Below are 17,853 nucleotides of genomic sequence, written 5' to 3'. Positions count from 1 at the left end.
ATTCCTGGTTCTGAACTCAGAAATCACTCCTGGAGGTGCTCGGGAGACCATATGGGATGTCAGGATCAAGCCCAGATAGGCCACATACAAGGCAACTGCCCTGCCTACTGTGCTATGTGGCCTCAGCCTTCATAAAATGTTAACTGCAAACTTCATGCAAACTCTTGGTGGGCATCTGTTTCTAAGCATAGTTCTAATCTTGAACCACACCACACAAACGCTTATCAGTAATTTAAGTGAGAGGCCTGAAGTGAACAGATTGGGAATAGAGGGAAGCCTAGGAAGTTACCAGGAAAGTATGAAAGTATGGTGAAAGTAATCAACCTATAAGTGTCATACCTAGACAAAATAATCCAGGCTGGCAACAGCTTTGCACTCTCACAGTTCCCTACAGTTCCTACTTTTAACTCTTAAAACCCAGATCCCCGTACCTAGTTATTAGTTCACTACGATGGTTAGAATCCTCAGTGGCTTTCTTTTCTCTATCCTGTATAGCAAGAGGGCTCTACCAAGTCACTTCTTATCCCATCAGACCACAGGGGCTCCTCAGTGAACTCCTGTTTTTTCAACAGCAAAGGTGATAAGACAAGAATTATCAGTGAAAAAAGACAGAAGAGAAACTTTTCAGGTCACAGCTGTTAGAAGATAGCAGCAAATTCTTCACAAATGAGACTCAGGGAGGAGGAAAACTAGGACAGATCAGAGGACAGCTGTTCCTTGAAAGAAAGAATGGCAAAAATGCTACAATTGACCTCATATCTAGAGACATTTTAACATTTTTAAAGTTGCTGATACAAATGATCTACAATCAATTTCATGGTTACACAGTTAAAGTAGCATTTTCAAAAACAGCTGAAGATAACTGAAAACATTTTTATTCAAATATACAGCTGATTTTGGGGGTGGTGACATATCCAGCTGTGGGGATTACTCCTGCTCTGTGCTCAGAAATCATTCCTGGCAGTGCTTGGAGAGCAAACCTGGGATGACTGTGTAAAAGGCAAGCACTCCAGTTCCATCTAAAGGTGAATTTTGAGTTTTGGGGGTTTGTTTGTTTTTTGTTTGTTTGTTTTTGGGCCACACCCAGAGACACTCAAGGGGTTACTCCTGGCAGACTCAGGGGACCATATGGAATGCCGGGAATCAAACCCGGGTCCATCTGCCTATGCTATCTCTCCAACCCCTAAAGGTAAATTTTGAAAGTCATTTGTATTCATTTGTTTGTTTATTTGGGGGTCATACCCAGTAGTGCTCAGGACTTTTAGCTCTATACACACACACACACACACACACACACACACACACACACACACACACACACACACATGAAACTGCTCAAAGGGCTTTACCTATAGTAGCATTAGTAGGAGCGATCCCCAAGTTGGCAGTAAGCCCTAGCACCTCTGGATGTGACTCCAAAACAAAAGCAAATACACACACAAAATTACTACTTATCACCAGCAACAGAGATATGTTAATTTCCCAACATACTCTTTTGATATAATTGAATGATGATTACCCCACCTGCTTCTACTTTCTTTAAAACAATTATTTTGGAACCCTTACCTGCCAGTGCTAGGAGACCTATGATCAAACACTCTGGGCTCCTACTATATGTCCCCCCAGAACACACAAACACACACACACACCGAAAGATAATCTAACACAGCCCATCTCAAGTGTCTTACAGTCCCTATGAGGGCACCTATTCTCAACGTTTTCTTTTAAAAGAGAGAAAGATTGGCTCCATAGTGATTATACAGTAGGTAGGGGCTTGCTTTGCATGCAGCTGATCTAGGTTCTGTCCTTGCATATGATATGGTCTCCCAAGCCCCACCAAATGTAATTGCTGAATGAAGAGCCAGCTGGGACCAAAACCCAAAATAAAATAATGATGATGATGATATAACTAATAATTAAAAATTAAATAAGAGAAAATTTTTATTTTCATTAACACTTATATACAACCAACGGAGCAATGAAATGATTCTCTTTACCAAGAATCCCCCTAAGCTTTAGCAATCAGCAAAAGATATTCCTTTTTTTTTTGTTTGTTTTTGTTTTTGTTTTTGGGTCACACCTGGCAGCGCTCAGGGGTTACTCCTGGGTCCACGCTCAGAAATCGCCCCTGGCAGGCACAGGGGACTATATGGTATGCCGGGATTCGAACCACCGTCCTTCTGCATGCAAAGCAAACGCCCCACCTTCACGCTATCTCTCTGGCCCCAACTAACTTTATTTTTAGTTTGGTTTTTTAATTAAAGCACCGTGATTTACAAAGTTATTCATAGTTGAGTTTTAGGCATACAGTGCTCCAAGAGCCCTCCCACCATCAGTGAGTGTCAACTTCCCTCCACCAATGTAAAATCATATTTTTAACGAGAAATCTCCCCAGCTCTCATTCGACAATGAAACAAACCTAAAGACAACAATACAGGAGGTCTGCTCCACTTGTGCAATCAACATTAAGAAAACGACACAAATGTATGAATGGGTTCCCAGTATTATTAACCTGAAAGACTTGATAAAAGTAGTGTAAGATGAGCTCTCCATTCCAACTATTAGCTAGGGGAGACACACACACACACACACACACTCTCTCTCTCTCTTCTCTCTTTCAGATAAACTCTGGACCTCTTAGAACTTGTCAGTGACACACACACACATACTCACACACACCTCTCAGACACATTCTGGACCTCTTAGAATGTGTCAATGACACACACATACACACACATCACTTCTCTTTCAGATAAACTCTGAACCTCTTAGAACTTTTCAGTGACACGCACACACATACATACACATACACAAACTCTTGTCTCTGTTTCTCTCAGAAATTCTGGACCTCTTAGAACTTGTCAATGACACAGACATATATAAACACACACACACACACCCCTCTTCTCTCTTTCAGATAAACTCTGGATCTCTTAGAACTTGTCAGTGACACACACACCTCTCTCAGATAAATTCTGGACCTCTTAGAATGTGTCAATGACACACAGACACACACACACACACACACACACAAATCACTTCTCTTTCAGATAAACTCTGAACCTCTTAGAACTTTTCAGTGACACGCACACACATACATACACACTCTTCTCTCTGTCTCTCTCAGAAATTCTGGACCTCTTAGAACTTGTCAATGACACACACATATACAAACACACACACACACACACACACACAACCTCTGTCTCTGTCTCTCAGATAAATTCGGACCTCTTAGAACTTGTCAGACACTCAGACACACACACACAGCCCTCTCATTCTGTCAGATGCACGCCGGACCCCCTCCAACCTGTCAGTGGCCAGGGCCCGGCCTCACCTGCCAGCCTCCAGCGCTCGGGGTAGGCGAGGCGCAGCAGCTTCAGCGCTTCGGAGCGGCCGGCGGCGGCGGGGCGCCGCGCAGAGTCTCCGGCGGCAGGCGTCGGGCCCCGGCGCCAGGCCTCGTCCGCGGCCGGGTGGCTGGCCGGCGGGACGGCCGGGAAGCCGGGACGCGGCGGCGGCGGCGCCCGCGCTGCAGCCGCGGGAGGCCGAGCCCGCCAGGGCCGCAGGAGTCGCGCCAGGCCCACGCCGCCGGGACCCGCGCGCCGCTCGCCGCTCGCCACCCCGCGCCAGGGGCCGCACACGCCGGGGCGCCCGAGGAGGAGACACGGCCGCGCCGCCTCCGGCTTGGGAGCGGCGGCGCCGGCCGCGGGGAGCCAGGCGCCGGAGACCCGCGCCCGGCGCCCCAGCAGCCAGAGCGGCCAGGCCGGGGGCCCGTGCATGGCGCCGCGGTCACCCCGAGCGCCTCAGCCTGCAGAGCGCCGAAGGCGAGCACCCCAGCTGTGCAGCCCGGCCCCGCCGAGCGGAGGGCGGCCCCGGAGCGTCCGCCCCGCCCGGGTGCTTTCCGGCCCCGCCCTCCGCCCCCCAGGGCCACCCAGCGCTCGGCCCCATGCTGCCGCGTTGAGCGCCGGCCGCCGGCCCGCAACGCCCCCTGTCGGCGGAGGGCGGCGAGCGCCGCCAGCGGCCGCGCCTGCGCACTGGAGCGAGCGCGCCGGGCCAGGCGCTTTATCGCGCTTCCGACTCCCGCGGAGCTCCCCTCGCGAGATTTGTCTCCCACGACTCTCCCACCACCGCTCCAGGCGCTGGCGGGAGAGCCGCTTGCTAGCTCGCTGTGTAACGCACAAGGGGACTTGTCATTCCTCACTGCCCCCCCTAATCCGGGTCACTCAGGTTGAGCCAGAAAAGGAAAGCCACTCCCACCCCGCCTACCCACAAGGTTTTCCCGCGCGATAAGGAGTTCGCGAGGAGGGCCGGGGAGATAGCACAGAGGGAGGGCGTTTGCCTTGCTGCAAGCAATTTATCCAGGTTGGATGGTGCTTCGAATCCCGGCATCCTATATGGTCCCCTGAGCCTGCCAGGAATGAGCACAGAGCCAGGAGTAACCCCTGAGCGCTTGCCTGCTGTGACCCAAAAACAAAAATAAAGTTCATGAGGAGGCGAAATAGTGAAGCAAGATCGTTTTTATGGTGATATGTGTTCAAGAGAGAACTTGGGTTTCTCCAGAGGGAGAAAAAGCCAAGAATGGCTTTTGGAAGAATATATATACAATTTCTCCAAGTTGTCTTGGCCTTGAGTTATTTGCACACGCATACAGACATACTAGTTAAACTGGGCTTTGTCGCAGGGAATACCTCTGGCTCCATAGTCCTCTAATATTATCACAACCTGTAGCTTCTCCTTTTCTGGCAGGTACACTTTTCCATGGACCCCTCAGCTTCTACAGAGTTCAGGATTTGTATCTCAAAGGAATGTGTTGCTTGGGCTACTTCACTTGTGGATGTTTTCTTCATAAGTTGTTTTTTTAATATCTTTATTTAAACACTACAAATATGATTGTAGTTGGGTTTTAGTCATATAAAGAACACCCCCCTTTGTGTCGGGTGGTCCCTCCTTGAGGGGATCCCAAGCGTTCCCCGCCCTTCCCCCAGCACAGGGTGGGAAGGGCACAGGGTGGAGGGCAGGCAGGTCCTGGCTCCTAGTTCTCTACTAAATCCTTTCTTGATCTGGACGCTAGCTCTAACAGGCATGGGGGCTGGGGAGACTCCACGTTGAAGGCCTTCTCCCTAGCTTAGGAGTCCTGGAAGCCTTCGTAGGCCCCCAGCCATCCCCTCTCCTGCCCCCCCCCCCCGGCCTCCAGGCCTTCTCTGGGAGTCATCCCAGGAGGCCAAAAAAGGTGGGTCCAAACTTGGGGGGTGCTGAGAGCTGCTCGTTTTCACTAAGGCAGTCTCTGGCAATTTCTTACCAGTCTACACGTTCAAAACTGCGCGCACAGAATATATTAGTAGTATTCCCTATCCTTAAGTTATGTTTTTTGTATGCAGAATGTCCATCTTGTATTCTGCCCTTTCGCACACTTCTGTAAAGCTCGTTTTTACTCCTTAACTCACCCCCAAGCATCAGTACCCCCATTTACCCTTTTTTAACTTCAGTACTGCACAGTCTTAATCACAGACCAAAGTGGTGCACTGGATTTAACAACCCCCAACTATTTCAAAAGACATAAAATGGGCGCGTATGTCTTTTGAATATTTTATGTCTATTTTCTTTGACAGTTATAACTCTTACTAAATATTCTCTTATACAGTGACGATTTTCCCCACGTTTTATCTTTTCTTCTCTTTGTGAGCTGTTCAATAAGGAATTTTTGGTGAAAGAGTCCCTCAGTTTAATGCTTATGTTTGAACCATGTCATGGGGATTGTTGGACTTGTTCTTGCAGCCCCCATATGGGCCTATAACGCCATGTGGCATTGTTCCTTGTTTGCATAGGCACATTAAAATGGGAAAAATACTATACATACAAATAAGTTCTTATCTAATAGAGATAGGAACACACAAATCTTGTAGTGCAAGGGTCCTTACACCCTGATCATTGACATAATGACCTGACACAGGCCTTAGAAGAATGAGCATTCTCCATTCACCCCGAAACCAGGGAAGCTATCTACGAAACATCCAAGGTCATTTATAACATCATCTGAAAGCAATCCTCTATTAGGGAAGACCCTACTGCTGCTCTGACATTGACCTGCTTAAAAGAGACTTCCCTCAACACTAAGAAGACTTGACAACAATGACCTGCTTACAGGACAGGACTCTCTGCATTGCCCTTTTATTGTGAGTTGAAACTAGACGATGCTCTACACCATCCTGACTTCAATTTAGGATATGCAGATTCCAGAATCTTTAATTCAGAAACATGATACCAAAAACAGAGACTGTAAAAAATAAAAGTGTATTGGTACTACAGACAATGACTTGGATTGGACAAACTAATTTGCCTGGAGCCTAGAGTTGGTCTTCTGCCAGGAAACTTCAGGGGTAGGGTCTCCTTGTATTTAGGCCAAGGCTTTTCCTTTCCATGTCTCTCATATTTTGGTGGGCCTATGCAAACAATAACTGCCACTCTAACACCGTTATTACGGTGCTCCTTTGACTCTAATCCTTAAAAAAACCACTTAAACTTTTGAGGTTAATTTAAACTAATATGCACGTACGAGGAAATGTAAGAAAATACTATGCCTTCAATGTTTAAGGAGTTACATAAGTTTTATGGCCTTAGATTACTTTGTGTACTGCTAAGAAATATTATTATGTACTACAATCTGGGGACTTGAGGGACAAAGTAAGAACACCTCCCTTCACCAGTGCAACATTCCCATCACCAATGCCCCAAATCTCCCACCTTCCTACCCCTCTCCCTCTGCCTGTATTTGAGACAGGCTTTCTACTTCCCTCATTCATTCACATTGTTATGTTGTCAGTATAGTTATTTCTCTAACTGCACTCACCACTCTTTATGGTGAGCTTCATATCATGAGCTGGACCTTCCAGCCCTCATCTCTATTGTCTCTGAGAATCATAACAAAAATGTCTTTTATTTTTCTTGAGACCCCTAGATGAGTGAGACTATTCTGTGTCTATTTCTCTCCCTCTGACTTATTTTATTCAACATAATAGATTCCATGTACATTCATGTATAGGAAAATTTCATGACTTCATCTCTCCTGAAGGCTGCCTAATATTCCATTGTGTATATGTACCACAGTTTCTTTAGCCAGTCATCTCTTTGAGGGCATCTTGGTTGTTTCCAGAGTCTGGCTATTATAAAGAGCATTGCAATGAATATTGGTATGAGGAAGGGATTTTTGTTTGACCAAAAACAAAAAATTGGCAAAAAAAGAAAAGAATGAATTAAAGTGGATGGATTAAAACAAAGTACCCAGGTTTTTATTTATTTTCTTTTTTTTAAAGGAAAGGACTTTGGGCTGGAGTGATAGCACAGAGGTAGGGTGTTTGCCTTGCACGTGGCCAACCTGGGACGAACCCAGGTTCGATTCCAGGCATCCAGTCCCCTGAGCCTGTCATGAGTGATTTCTGAGTGCAGAGCCAGGAGTAATCCCTGAACGTCACCAGGTGTGCCCCCAAAACAAAACAAAAAACAGTTGATTGTGGACAAGAAGCAAATTCTATCCACAGAAAGAAAGAGCACTCTCAAAGGTATATTTAAACAAGACTCTTAATAGGTTTAGTGGCCAACAGGTGTCAAATTTAGAACAGAAGGATTTTGTCTAAAATTTGAGAATAATTGGAATTACTTCAAGAACAGCTTCACAGGGATTTTATGATTCTCAAAGGCGATGAGTGCATGATGAAGGGATGGTAGAAGGTGCCCAATAAGATAAGCAAACAAGAATCTTTGGCCTGTAATCTGATCTAATGAGAAGGCATCACCCTTTTTGGTATATTTATTTGTTTGGTTTGGTTTTATGGGACATCTCAAGTAGTGTGTTTAGGACTACTACCAACTTAGATATGGTAACAGAGATTGAATCTGAGCCTTTTGTATATAAAAGCATATGCTCCAGCCCATTGAGCTCTCTAAGTTTGTACATTTATTTACTTAATTTTTTTATTTGGGGGCTGCTCTAGCTTACATCTGGCTTTGTGCTCAGTTATTACTCCTAGTACTGGACATCAAACCTGGGTTAGCATGCAAATGAAGTACCCTACCTGTTGTTCTAGCTCTTAGGCCCTGGTATATTTATTTTTAATCCAAATGTTCAGTGTTGTTTTTATATATAAATTAAAGAGTCCTAAAATTGGTATGGGGTGGTGAGGCCTTTCTCGACTAGGCCTGGCTCCTGCAGCCCCTATGGCCTGGCGGGTCTGTAGGTTGCATGGTGAAGACAGAAATTTTCACAAAGCAGGGGCCGGGCGGTGGCGCTGGAGGTAAGGTGCCTGCCTTACCTGCGCTAGCCTAAGGAGACGGACCGCGGTTCGATCCCCCGGCGTCCCATATGGTCCCCCAAGCCAGGAGCGACTTCTGAGCGCATAGCCAGGAGTAACCCCTGAGCGTTACCGGGTGTGGCCCAAAAACCAAAAAAAAGAAAAAAAAAAAAAAAAAAAAAAAAAAGAAATTTTCACAAAGCAGTCAGATAAAGTTCTGGGAGTCAGCCAGCTTTATTTCATGGTCCTAACCTAACATATATATTTCCTCACATAGCTTCTATGCTAGCCTTTTTCAAGCAGACACTTCTCTGTTCCTTTTCTGGCTCTCTCTGCCTCTGTCTCCCTTTCAGCTGCTTCTCCAGGCTTCCTTGCTGACTGAATCCCTTTGCTGATGCTACTGCTGATGCTTCTTTGCTGATGCTCAATTGCTGATGCTGAATTTCTCTGTTGAATCTAGCGCTGATTCTCGCTTCTGATACACTTCTCTCTCTAACTCTCCTTCTTATCCCCTCTCTCTCCCCAAGCAGCCTCCTCTACCCACCCATTCCAGGTGTGAGTGGTTCTGATCATTCAAGTGGTATAAACAAGCAATTGGGGGAGGGGATACCCACAGTTCAGCTCACCTTTTCAAGGCTAAGATAGCTAGTTGATAAAGGTGAAGCATGCATTCTATGAAAACCAAAAAATGGGTGAAATCCCTATCCTATTTGGGGTAGAAATTCTTTGTAAATTCCTATACAGTCCTGACTGTGCTTTGGTTTTACATCTGTATCATGAGCCTATAGTGAATGTGGAAGATGTAATTTTGTTCTTAGGAATATGATTCAGGCTGGCCAAAGTCACTATATGTAGAACATATAGAAAATATAAGTTTTAGGTTACACCTTATTTTACCTAAAACAAAGATCATTTTTGGTTCCTTTGTATGTTTATTTGAAACTGGGATTTATCCCCAACAGAGATTCTCTTACTTTTAAACCTGGATAGGACTAGCTCAGGATAACCTGAGCTAATTGTCCTTACACTTTATTTTTGTTTTTTTGGTTTTTTTTGTGTTTTGTTTGTTTGTTTGTTTTGTTGGTTTTTTTTTTTTGATTTTTGATTGTTGGGTCACACCCGGCAGTGCTCAGGGGTTATTTCTGACTCTATGCTCAGAAATCACTCCTGGCAGACTGAGGGGATCATATGGGATGCCGGGATTCGAACCACTGACATTCTGCATGCAAGGCAAATGCCTTACCTCCATGCTATCTCTCCGGCCCCCCTTACACTGTTTTTACTGCATCTCAGAATACCTCTGGAAATAGCCCCCTAGTTCTGCTGAGTGTGAGGAAGGATGGAAGGAAGGAAGGAAGGAAGGAAGGAAGGAAGGAAGGAAGGAAGGAAGGAAGGAAGGGAGGGAGGGAGGGAGGGAGGGAGGGAGGGAGGAGGGAGGGAGGGAGGGAGGGAGGGGAGGAAGGAGGAGGAAGGAAGGAGGAAGGAAGGAAGGAAGGAAGGAAGGAAGGAAGGAAGGAAGGAAGGAAGGAAGGAAGGAAGGGAAGGGAGGAGGGAGGGAGGAGGGAAGGAAGGAAGGAAGGAAGGAAGGAAGGAAGGAAGGGAGGGAGGGAGGGAAGGGAGGGAGGGAGGGAAGAAGGGAAGGAGGGAGGGAAGGAGGGAAGGGAGGGAGGGAAGGAGGGAAGAAGGGAAGGAGGGAGGGAGGGAAGGAGGGAAGAAGGGAAGGAGGGAGGGAGGGACAGAAGGAGGGAAGGAGGGAAGGAGGGAGGGAAGGAGGGAAGAAGGGAAGGAGGGAGGGAGGGACGGAAGGAGGGAAGAAGGGAAGGAGGGAGGGAAGGAGGGAAGGAGGGAAGAAGGGAAAGAGGGAGGGAGGGAAGGAGGGAAGAAGGAAGGAAGGAAAGAAAGAAAGAGAGAGAGAGAAAGAAAGAAAGAAAGAAAGAGAAAGAAAGAAAGAAAGAAAGAAAGAAAGAAAGAAAGAAAGAAAGAAAGAAAGAAAGAAAGAAAGAAAGAAAGAAAGAAAGAAAAGAAAGAAAGAGAGAGAGAGAAAGAGAGAGGAAGAAGGAAGGAAAGGAAGGACGGAAGGAAGGAAGGAAGGAAGGAAGGAAGGAAGGAAAGAAGGAAGGAAGGAAGGAAGGAAGGAAGGAAGGAAGGAAGGAAGGAAGGAAGGAAGGAAGGAAGGAAGAAGAAAGGGAAGAAAGGAAAGAAAGAAAGAAAGAAAGAAAGAAAGAAAGAAAAGAAAGAAAGAAAGAAAGAATGAAAGAAAGAAAGAAAGAAAGAAAGAAGAAAGAAAGAAAGAAAGAAAGAAAGAAAGAAAGAAGAAAGAAAGAAAGAAAAGAAAAGACGGGGCCGGGCGGTGGCGCTAAAGGTAAGGTGCCTGCCTTGCCTGCGCTGGCCTTGGACGGACCGCGGTTCGATCCCCCGGTGTCCCATATGGTCCCCCAAGCCAGGAGCAACTTCTGAGCACATAGCCAGGAGTAACCCCTGAGCGTTACCGGGTGTGGCCCAAAAAACAAAAAAAAAATAATAAGAATAAAAAAGAAAGAAAGAAAGAAAGAAAGAAAGAAAGAAAGAAAGAAAGAAAGAAAGAAAGAAAGAAAGAAAGAAAGAAAGAAAGAAAGAAAGAAAGAAAGAATGAAAGAGAGAGAGAGAGAGAGAGAGAGGGAGGGAGGAGGGAGGGAGGGAGGGAGGGAGGGGAGGGAGGAAGGAAGGAAGGAAGGAAGGAAGGAAGGAAGGAAGGAAGGAAGGAAGGAAGGAAGGAAGGAAGGAAGGAAGGAAGGAAGGAAGGAAGGAAGAGTGTTTCCTACACATGAGGTATATGGAATCTATTATGCTGAGTGAAATAAGTCAGAGGGAGAGAGATAAACACAGAATGGTCTCACTCATCTATGGGTTTTGAGAAAAATAAAAGACATTTGTGTAATGATTCTCAGAGATAAAGTAGAGGAGGACTGGAAGGTCCGGCTCACGACATGAAGCTCACCACAGAGAGTGATGGGTGCAGACACTGAAATAATTACATTGAGAACCATCATAAAAAATGTGACTGAATGTGGGAAGTAGAAAGCTTGTCTAGAGCACAGGCTGGTGTGGGTGGGGAAGAGGGACACTTGGAACATTGGTGATGGGAATGTTGCACTGGTGAAGGGTCTTTTTTTATATATAAAATGCTAAACAATAATAGAAAAATGTTCATCTCATTACAGGATTTTAAAGTATGATCAATTATCACTAACTGGGAACATTCTGGCAATAATACTATATGACAAGCAAGATGAAATTGTCTTTTATTCTTATAATTAATGACCAAATATACTTATGCTTCTTATGATTATGAGCCAAATATATTAATCATTCCTTTGGGAAAAATATAGATAGCATTATCAGGCCCAAAACTAGCAAAAAAATCAATCATTTGACGTTACTCAAGAGAGCATTAAATATTGTTGTATGGGGCCTGCAAGATAGCATGGAGGTAAGGCGTTTGCCTTCCATGCAGAAGGACGGTGGTTCGGATCCCGGCATCCCATATGGTCCCCCGTACCTGCAAGGGGCGATTTCTGAGCATAGAGCTAGTAGTAACCCCTGAGCACTGCTGGGTGTGACACAAAAACCAAAAAATAAAAAATAAAAAATTGGACGAATACTGGTTCAATACCCAGTATTCCATATGGTCCCCTAAACCTGTCAGGAGCAATGTCAGGAGTAACCCCTGAGCACCGCTGGGTGTAACCCAAAAACCAAAAACCGAAAAAAAAAAAAAAGAAGAAGAAGAAAAAAATTGTTTGTCATAGAAGTAGTAGGGACTGGCAAGGTGGTGCTAGAGGTAAGGTGTCTGCCTTGCAAGAGCTAGCCAAGGAAGGACCGAGGTTCGATCCTCCAGCGTCCCATATGGTCCCCCCAAGCCAGGGGCAATTTCTGAGCGCTTAGCCAGGAGTAACCCCTGAGCATCCAAACGGGTGTGGCCTGAAAAACCAAAAAAAAAAAAAAAAAAAAAAAAAGAAGTAGTTAGGGAGGAAGGTAGGAAGGAAATTGGGACATTGGTGGTGGGAAATGTGCACTGGTGACAGGTGTTTGTATGACTGAAACCTCAAACACCAACAATTTAGTAACCATATCTCATGGTGATTCAATTAAAAATATTTTTTTAAGTACAGAGGGACACTTGAACAACACAAAAAATAAGCCCATGGGACCATGTATATAGATTTTCCTATATAAACGTCACAGACTTAACATTAATTCAATGCAGTGTTACAAATAAAGCTTTTCTTCCTTACACTTTTCTTAACATTTTCTTTTGTTTTGTTTTTTACTTTATTGTGAGAATACAATATATAACAACATAATATGTCAATAGTTTACATTTTTAGTAAATGTCTATCAGTAGGCGATTGATATTTAATTGACAGGGGGAGTGAAATATCAACGCCAATATTTTTCTTATAAAATTGTTTAATTACTTTATTTAAATATTGTGGTTTATAAAGTTATTTACAATGCAGATTTTTCACAGTCACAAAGTTATTCATGATTGCATTTCAGTCATACAATATGCAACACCCTTCACCAGAGCACATTTTCCACCATCAAAGTCCCCAGTTTCTTTCCCTCCGATCCTCTTCCCTGCCTGCCTTTGAGGCACATTTTTCCTCCCCCCACTTTTTTTTCCTCCTTGTATACACTGTCAATACCAATTTTTTTTTTTTTTGGTTTTTGGGCCACACCCAGCAGTGCTCAGGGGTTACTCTTGGCTATCTGCTCAGAAATAGCTCCTGGCGGGCACGGGGGACCGTATGGGACACCGGGATTCGAATCAACCACCTTTGGTCCTGGATCGGCTGCTTGCAAGGCAAACACAGCTGTGCTATCTCTCCGGGCCCAAGTCAATACCAATTTTTAAGTCTTCTGAATCCTTGCACTGTTCAATAATCTAATTTTAAATTTTTGTTTGAGGGACTGTGAACCCAGGATTGCCAGATATATTTAACTGAAACCTTTTTTGGTCTAAAATATATATATATTTTTGTCTTTCAAGCATTTATTGAAGAGCCATGGCCCTAAAATTTAGATCTTGTTGAAAGCAGCCACATCCATGGACTGTACGTAGTCCTCAAAAGCCGTGATCTGCTCCTCCAGCATGTCTGTCCCTACTTTATCATCTTCAACCACACACTGTATTTGAAGTTTTTTGATTCCATATCCCACTGGTACCAGTTTCGAAGAGCCCCAAACCAAGCCATCAGCTTGAATGCTTCGGACGCACTCCTCCAACTTGGCCATATCTGTCTCATCGTCCCAAGGTTTCACATCTAGTAAGATGGAAGACTTGGCCACAAGTGCAGGTTTAAATTCTATTTGAATTCCATTATCTCCAGTGTTTGTCACACACGTCTATGCCTACTGTTTGGCTAAGAAAGACTTGTGCAACAATTTCTTTCCCACAGAGGAATGCCACAACAGCCACTTTTAGAGCAGTTGCAGACCAGTAGCTGTGGTGAATATTTTGGTTTTTAAGTGTCACAAAGATGAAAAGAAAAATCCTACCTTATATCTCTAATCTAACCCACCCAGTATGCTATAGCTGTTGGATGCCCTCTGTGGCTGTTCTTGAACAGTCTGGCAGACAGAACCCCCATAGAGCTATTTGTACAACTATTTATTCCCTGGAGGAATTGTTCCAGGCATTCTCATAGAGGCTAGGAAGGACAGCACAAAGATGGACACTATACTCCCTTCACCATGATTAGTGATGCTTAATTAGGTTTGACTCTGAGCCATCCCTCCTCCCTCCCAGAGAACTCTGGTTAAAGGAGATAACACCTATCAACACTGTGTTGCTTCAGAGGCATTCCTATACCCCAAGGTTTATGCTTATCTTCTCCCCAGAGCCTCACCTACTCCCTGAGCTATGTCTTGTCTTCAGATATCCAACTTCCTTATTAGGTCCTGTATAAGAATTGTTGTGTATGTAATCAAGGTGTTTAAATAAAATAAAAAGATATTACATAATATAGGCAAGTAATTAAATTTTTCTGAAAAATAAAAGAACAAAATTCAAACAGAAAAAAAAAAAGAATTGTTGAGAAGGGAAATAAATGGTCTCTGGTCTCAGCCTGGGACCCATTTTTTTTTTTTATAGTCATGAGGCAGGAGCACATCCCTGAATGAACCCTTATTGTAACCCCAATATGTAGAAGAAAGTTGACCTTTGTCAGACTAACTGGGTAGGTATAATACCATGTTGCAATTCTAATTGAACAGTGTCCGAGTGTCTGATATGCAATTGCTGATGTTCAAATTCTTTTTTTTTTTTTTTTTTTTTTTTTTTTTTTTTTTTTTGTTTTTTGGGCCACACCCGGCATTGCTCAGGGGTTACTCCTGGCTGTCTGCTCAGAAGTAGCTCCTGGCAGGCACGGGGGACCATATGGGTCACCGGGACTCGAACCAACCACCTTTGGTCCTGGATCGCCTGCTTGCAAGGCAAACACCGCTGTGCTATCTCTCTGGGCCCTGATGTTCAAATTCTTAAGTGATTAAAATAAATTAATGAGGGGTTGGGGAAATAAAAAATTAATTAATTAGTAGTGAATGCCAGAAGTTTACATTAAAAATACAATGATAAAATTGTTGGGGCTGGAGAGATAGCATGGAGGTAAGGCGTTTGCCTTTTATGCAGGAGGTCATCGGTTCGAATCCCGGCGCCCCATATGGTCCCCTGTGCCTGCCAGGAGCAATTTCTGAGACTGGAGCCAGAAATAACCCCTGAGGCATTGCCGGGTGTGACCACAAAAAAAACAAAAAAAAAAATTGTTATGTGAATATTTTAATGAATAAAAGACTCCACAAAATTCCAACAAAAAATTTAAAAATGTGCTTTGCAGGTTCTTTTAAGAGTAAATTTCCTGAGCCAGGGTAAGGCATGCAGTTGACCTAAGTCCAATCCCTGGCATCACACACACAATTTCTGAGCACTATCAGGATTGATCTCTGAAAACAGCAAGGAGTGTTTTTGTGCTCAGAGGGCAGGTCCTGGTGATGATTGGGGGGACTATGCTGTGCTAGGGATAAAATTTGGGCCTCCTGCATGTAAAATCCATTAAGACTTTTCCGACCCTACACCTAATACATTTATGAAATTCATTTTTATTTTTTCATTTTTGTACCAAGCCCATCTGTGATGAGGGTCATATTCTTGACTATACATTCAGAGATCATTCCGAGAAGCTCAAGGGGACCATTTAGGATGCCAGGGATAGAACTTGGTTAGGCCTTTTGCAAAGCAACTGTCCTACCCACTATACTATGGCTCTGGGTTCCCATTTTATAAAATTTATCCCTGATAGAAAATTCACATAAGGGGTTGGAGTGATAGCACAGTAGGTAGGGCATTTGCTTTGCATGTGGCTGACCTGGGTTTGATCCCCAGAATCCCATATGGTCCCCTGAGCCTGCTAGGAGTAATTTCTGAGTGCATAGCCAAGAGAAACCCCTGAACATTGCTGGTGTGACCCCCAAAACCAAAAAACAAACAAGTAAACCCTGAAATACAACAGCAAAATATCTATATAAATGGAAAAAACCTCTAGTAAAACAAATGATATCCAGTAGGTTTGTTAGAAGACTAAATTATTACTAAAACTATCATAAAAAAAGTATTTTGTTTGTTGTTTTTGGGCTTGGGGTTACTCCTGATTATGGCTCAGAAATTCACTCCTGAGGGCAGTGAAATGAGAGTTCCTTTCTCCCCACATCCATGTCAGGCACTGGTTGTTCTTTGTAATGTGTGCCAGTCTCTGTGGTGTGAGATGATACCTCATTGCTGTTTTATTTGTATTATTATTGATTATAGTTATGTGGAAATTCTTGGTTATCTGTATTTTTTCTTTGAGAAAATGTTCATTTCTTCTTCCCCAGTTTTTAGTGGGGTTAAATATTTTTTCTTGTTAAGTTCTGTCAGTATCTTGTATATCTTAGGTATTAGCCCCTTATCTGATGGGAACTAGATGAATAGTTTCTACCCATTCTGTGGGTGACTTTTATACCTTTAATTGCTGATTCCTTTGAAGTGCAGAAGATTCTCAATTTAATGTAGCCCCATTAGTTTTATCTCTGCTTCCACTTGTGGAAAAACATGGTGTATCCTCCATTGCAATATTAGTTTCAATGTCATGAGTGTTTTTCCTGTGTTACATCTATATCTTATAGTTTTAGGTCTGATATCCAGGTCTTTAATCCACTTTGATTTGACCTTGGTGCATGGTGTTAGATAGAGATCTAAATTGGCTTTTTTGCATGTGTCTGACCAGTTGTCCCAACACCATTTTGTTGATGAGGCCTTCTTTGCTCCATTTTGTGTTTCTTCTTTGCCAAAGATTAATTGGTCGTATGTCTGGGCATCATTCTCTGCATACTCAAGTCTACTCAATTGATCTGTGGGTCTGTTTATATTCCAGTATTATTATTATTTTTTAATGATTATTGCTTTGTGGTACAATTTAAAGTTGGGGAAAGTGATGTCTCCCATCTTTACTTTTTTAACCCTAAGGGTGCTTTAGTTATTTATGGGCACTGATTGTTCCAAATACATTTTAGGAGCATTTGGTCCACTTCTTTGAAGAATTTCATGGGTATCCTTAAAAGAATTGCATTAGGGGTCAGAGCGGTGGCGCAAGCCGTAAGGTGTTTGCCTTGCAAGTGGCTAACTTAGGACAGACCACAGTTCGATCCCCCTGTGTCCCATATGATCCCCCAAGCCAAGAGCAATTTCTGAGCACATAGCCAGGAGTAACCCCTGAGCATCACCAGGTGTGGCCCAAAAGGCAAAAAAAAAAAAAAGAAAAAAAGAATTGCATTAAATCTGTACAATATTTTTGTGGAGACCTGCGTTGTTTACCCATTGTCACGGTTGTAGTGTGGCTTTCCTTCACTAGAAGGAGCGTAAGATGGAGCTGAGTAGAGGTTCTGTGCTCCACTGCTCTTTGTCTTGGATTCTGCAAAGTGGGTTCTGCTGCTCTGGGTCCCCATCTTGGATTCTGTTCTTTCCCCTGATTGCCGCTAACTTGGCCCTTCTAATCTGAGTTCATCATGTTGGAGTCTCATGGGATAGTGAGTTATAGTGATAAAGATGAAAAAAGCAAAGCAAGCATAGCACGGAGATCACTTGGGTCTGTTTACTTGTTTGACGAGTGGTAACACAATGGCCTTGTAAATATCCAGTTTGTCATTTTATTTTATTTTATTTTTTGTTTTTGGGTCACACCCGGCAGCGTTCAGGGGTTACTACTGGCTCTACTCTCAGAAATGCTATGCTCCTGGCAGGTTCGGGGAACCACATGTGATGCCGGGATGCGAAACCACCGTCCTTCTTCATGCAAGGGAAAACCCTACCTCCATGCTATCTATCTAGTCCCAGCTTGTCCCTTTTAATGTCAGACTTAGATCTAATCTTTTCAATCCATGTTCTTTAGTGATGCTGAAGGCTTAGTCCTGTATCTGTGCTCAGGAATCATTCCTGGTGGTTATCACCTGTCCAGTGTTTCAACCTTTTTGTGCAAAGGCACACTTTTTTTTT

At 43.9% G+C, this 17,853-nt stretch overlaps 2 protein-coding genes and 1 pseudogene across 2 annotated transcripts in view; all 3 read right to left on the bottom strand.

The window, feature by feature from the left end:
• Positions 1-3,779, bottom strand: part of ABCB10 (ATP binding cassette subfamily B member 10) — a 45,893-nt gene extending 42,114 nt beyond the window's left edge. Inside the window, 1 exon segment of the mRNA XM_049777568.1 lies at positions 3,338-3,779. Coding sequence (XP_049633525.1) covers positions 3,338-3,779 — 442 coding nt within the window.
• Positions 3,780-13,302: 9,523 nt separating this feature from the next.
• Positions 13,303-15,497, bottom strand: LOC126014257 (elongation factor 1-beta-like). Its single transcript, XM_049777566.1, has 2 exons — positions 15,446-15,497; positions 13,303-13,633 (listed from the first exon to the last, which is right to left on the bottom strand). The coding sequence occupies exons 1-2, from the start codon at positions 15,495-15,497 to the stop codon at positions 13,347-13,349; spliced, it is 339 nt and encodes a 112-aa protein (XP_049633523.1). The 3' UTR covers positions 13,303-13,346.
• Positions 13,655-13,779, bottom strand: LOC126014639 (uncharacterized; annotated as a pseudogene).
• Positions 15,498-17,853: the final 2,356 nt, after the last annotated feature.

The sequence above is a fragment of the Suncus etruscus genome, chromosome 7 (genome assembly GCF_024139225.1).
Source record: "Suncus etruscus isolate mSunEtr1 chromosome 7, mSunEtr1.pri.cur, whole genome shotgun sequence".
Classification (NCBI taxonomy): domain Eukaryota; kingdom Metazoa; phylum Chordata; class Mammalia; order Eulipotyphla; family Soricidae; genus Suncus; species Suncus etruscus.
This window is presented reverse-complemented; position numbering and strand designations above follow the sequence as displayed.

Coding starts and splice junctions, on each gene's coding strand:
- LOC126014257 (XM_049777566.1), bottom strand. CDS start 15,497: ATGATCTCTGAATGTATAGTCAAGAATATGACCCTCATCACAGATGGG. Junction 13,634..15,445: donor CCTCATCACAGATGGGCTTG/GTACAAAAATGA, acceptor GAATTCAAATAG/AATTTAAACCTGCACTTGTG.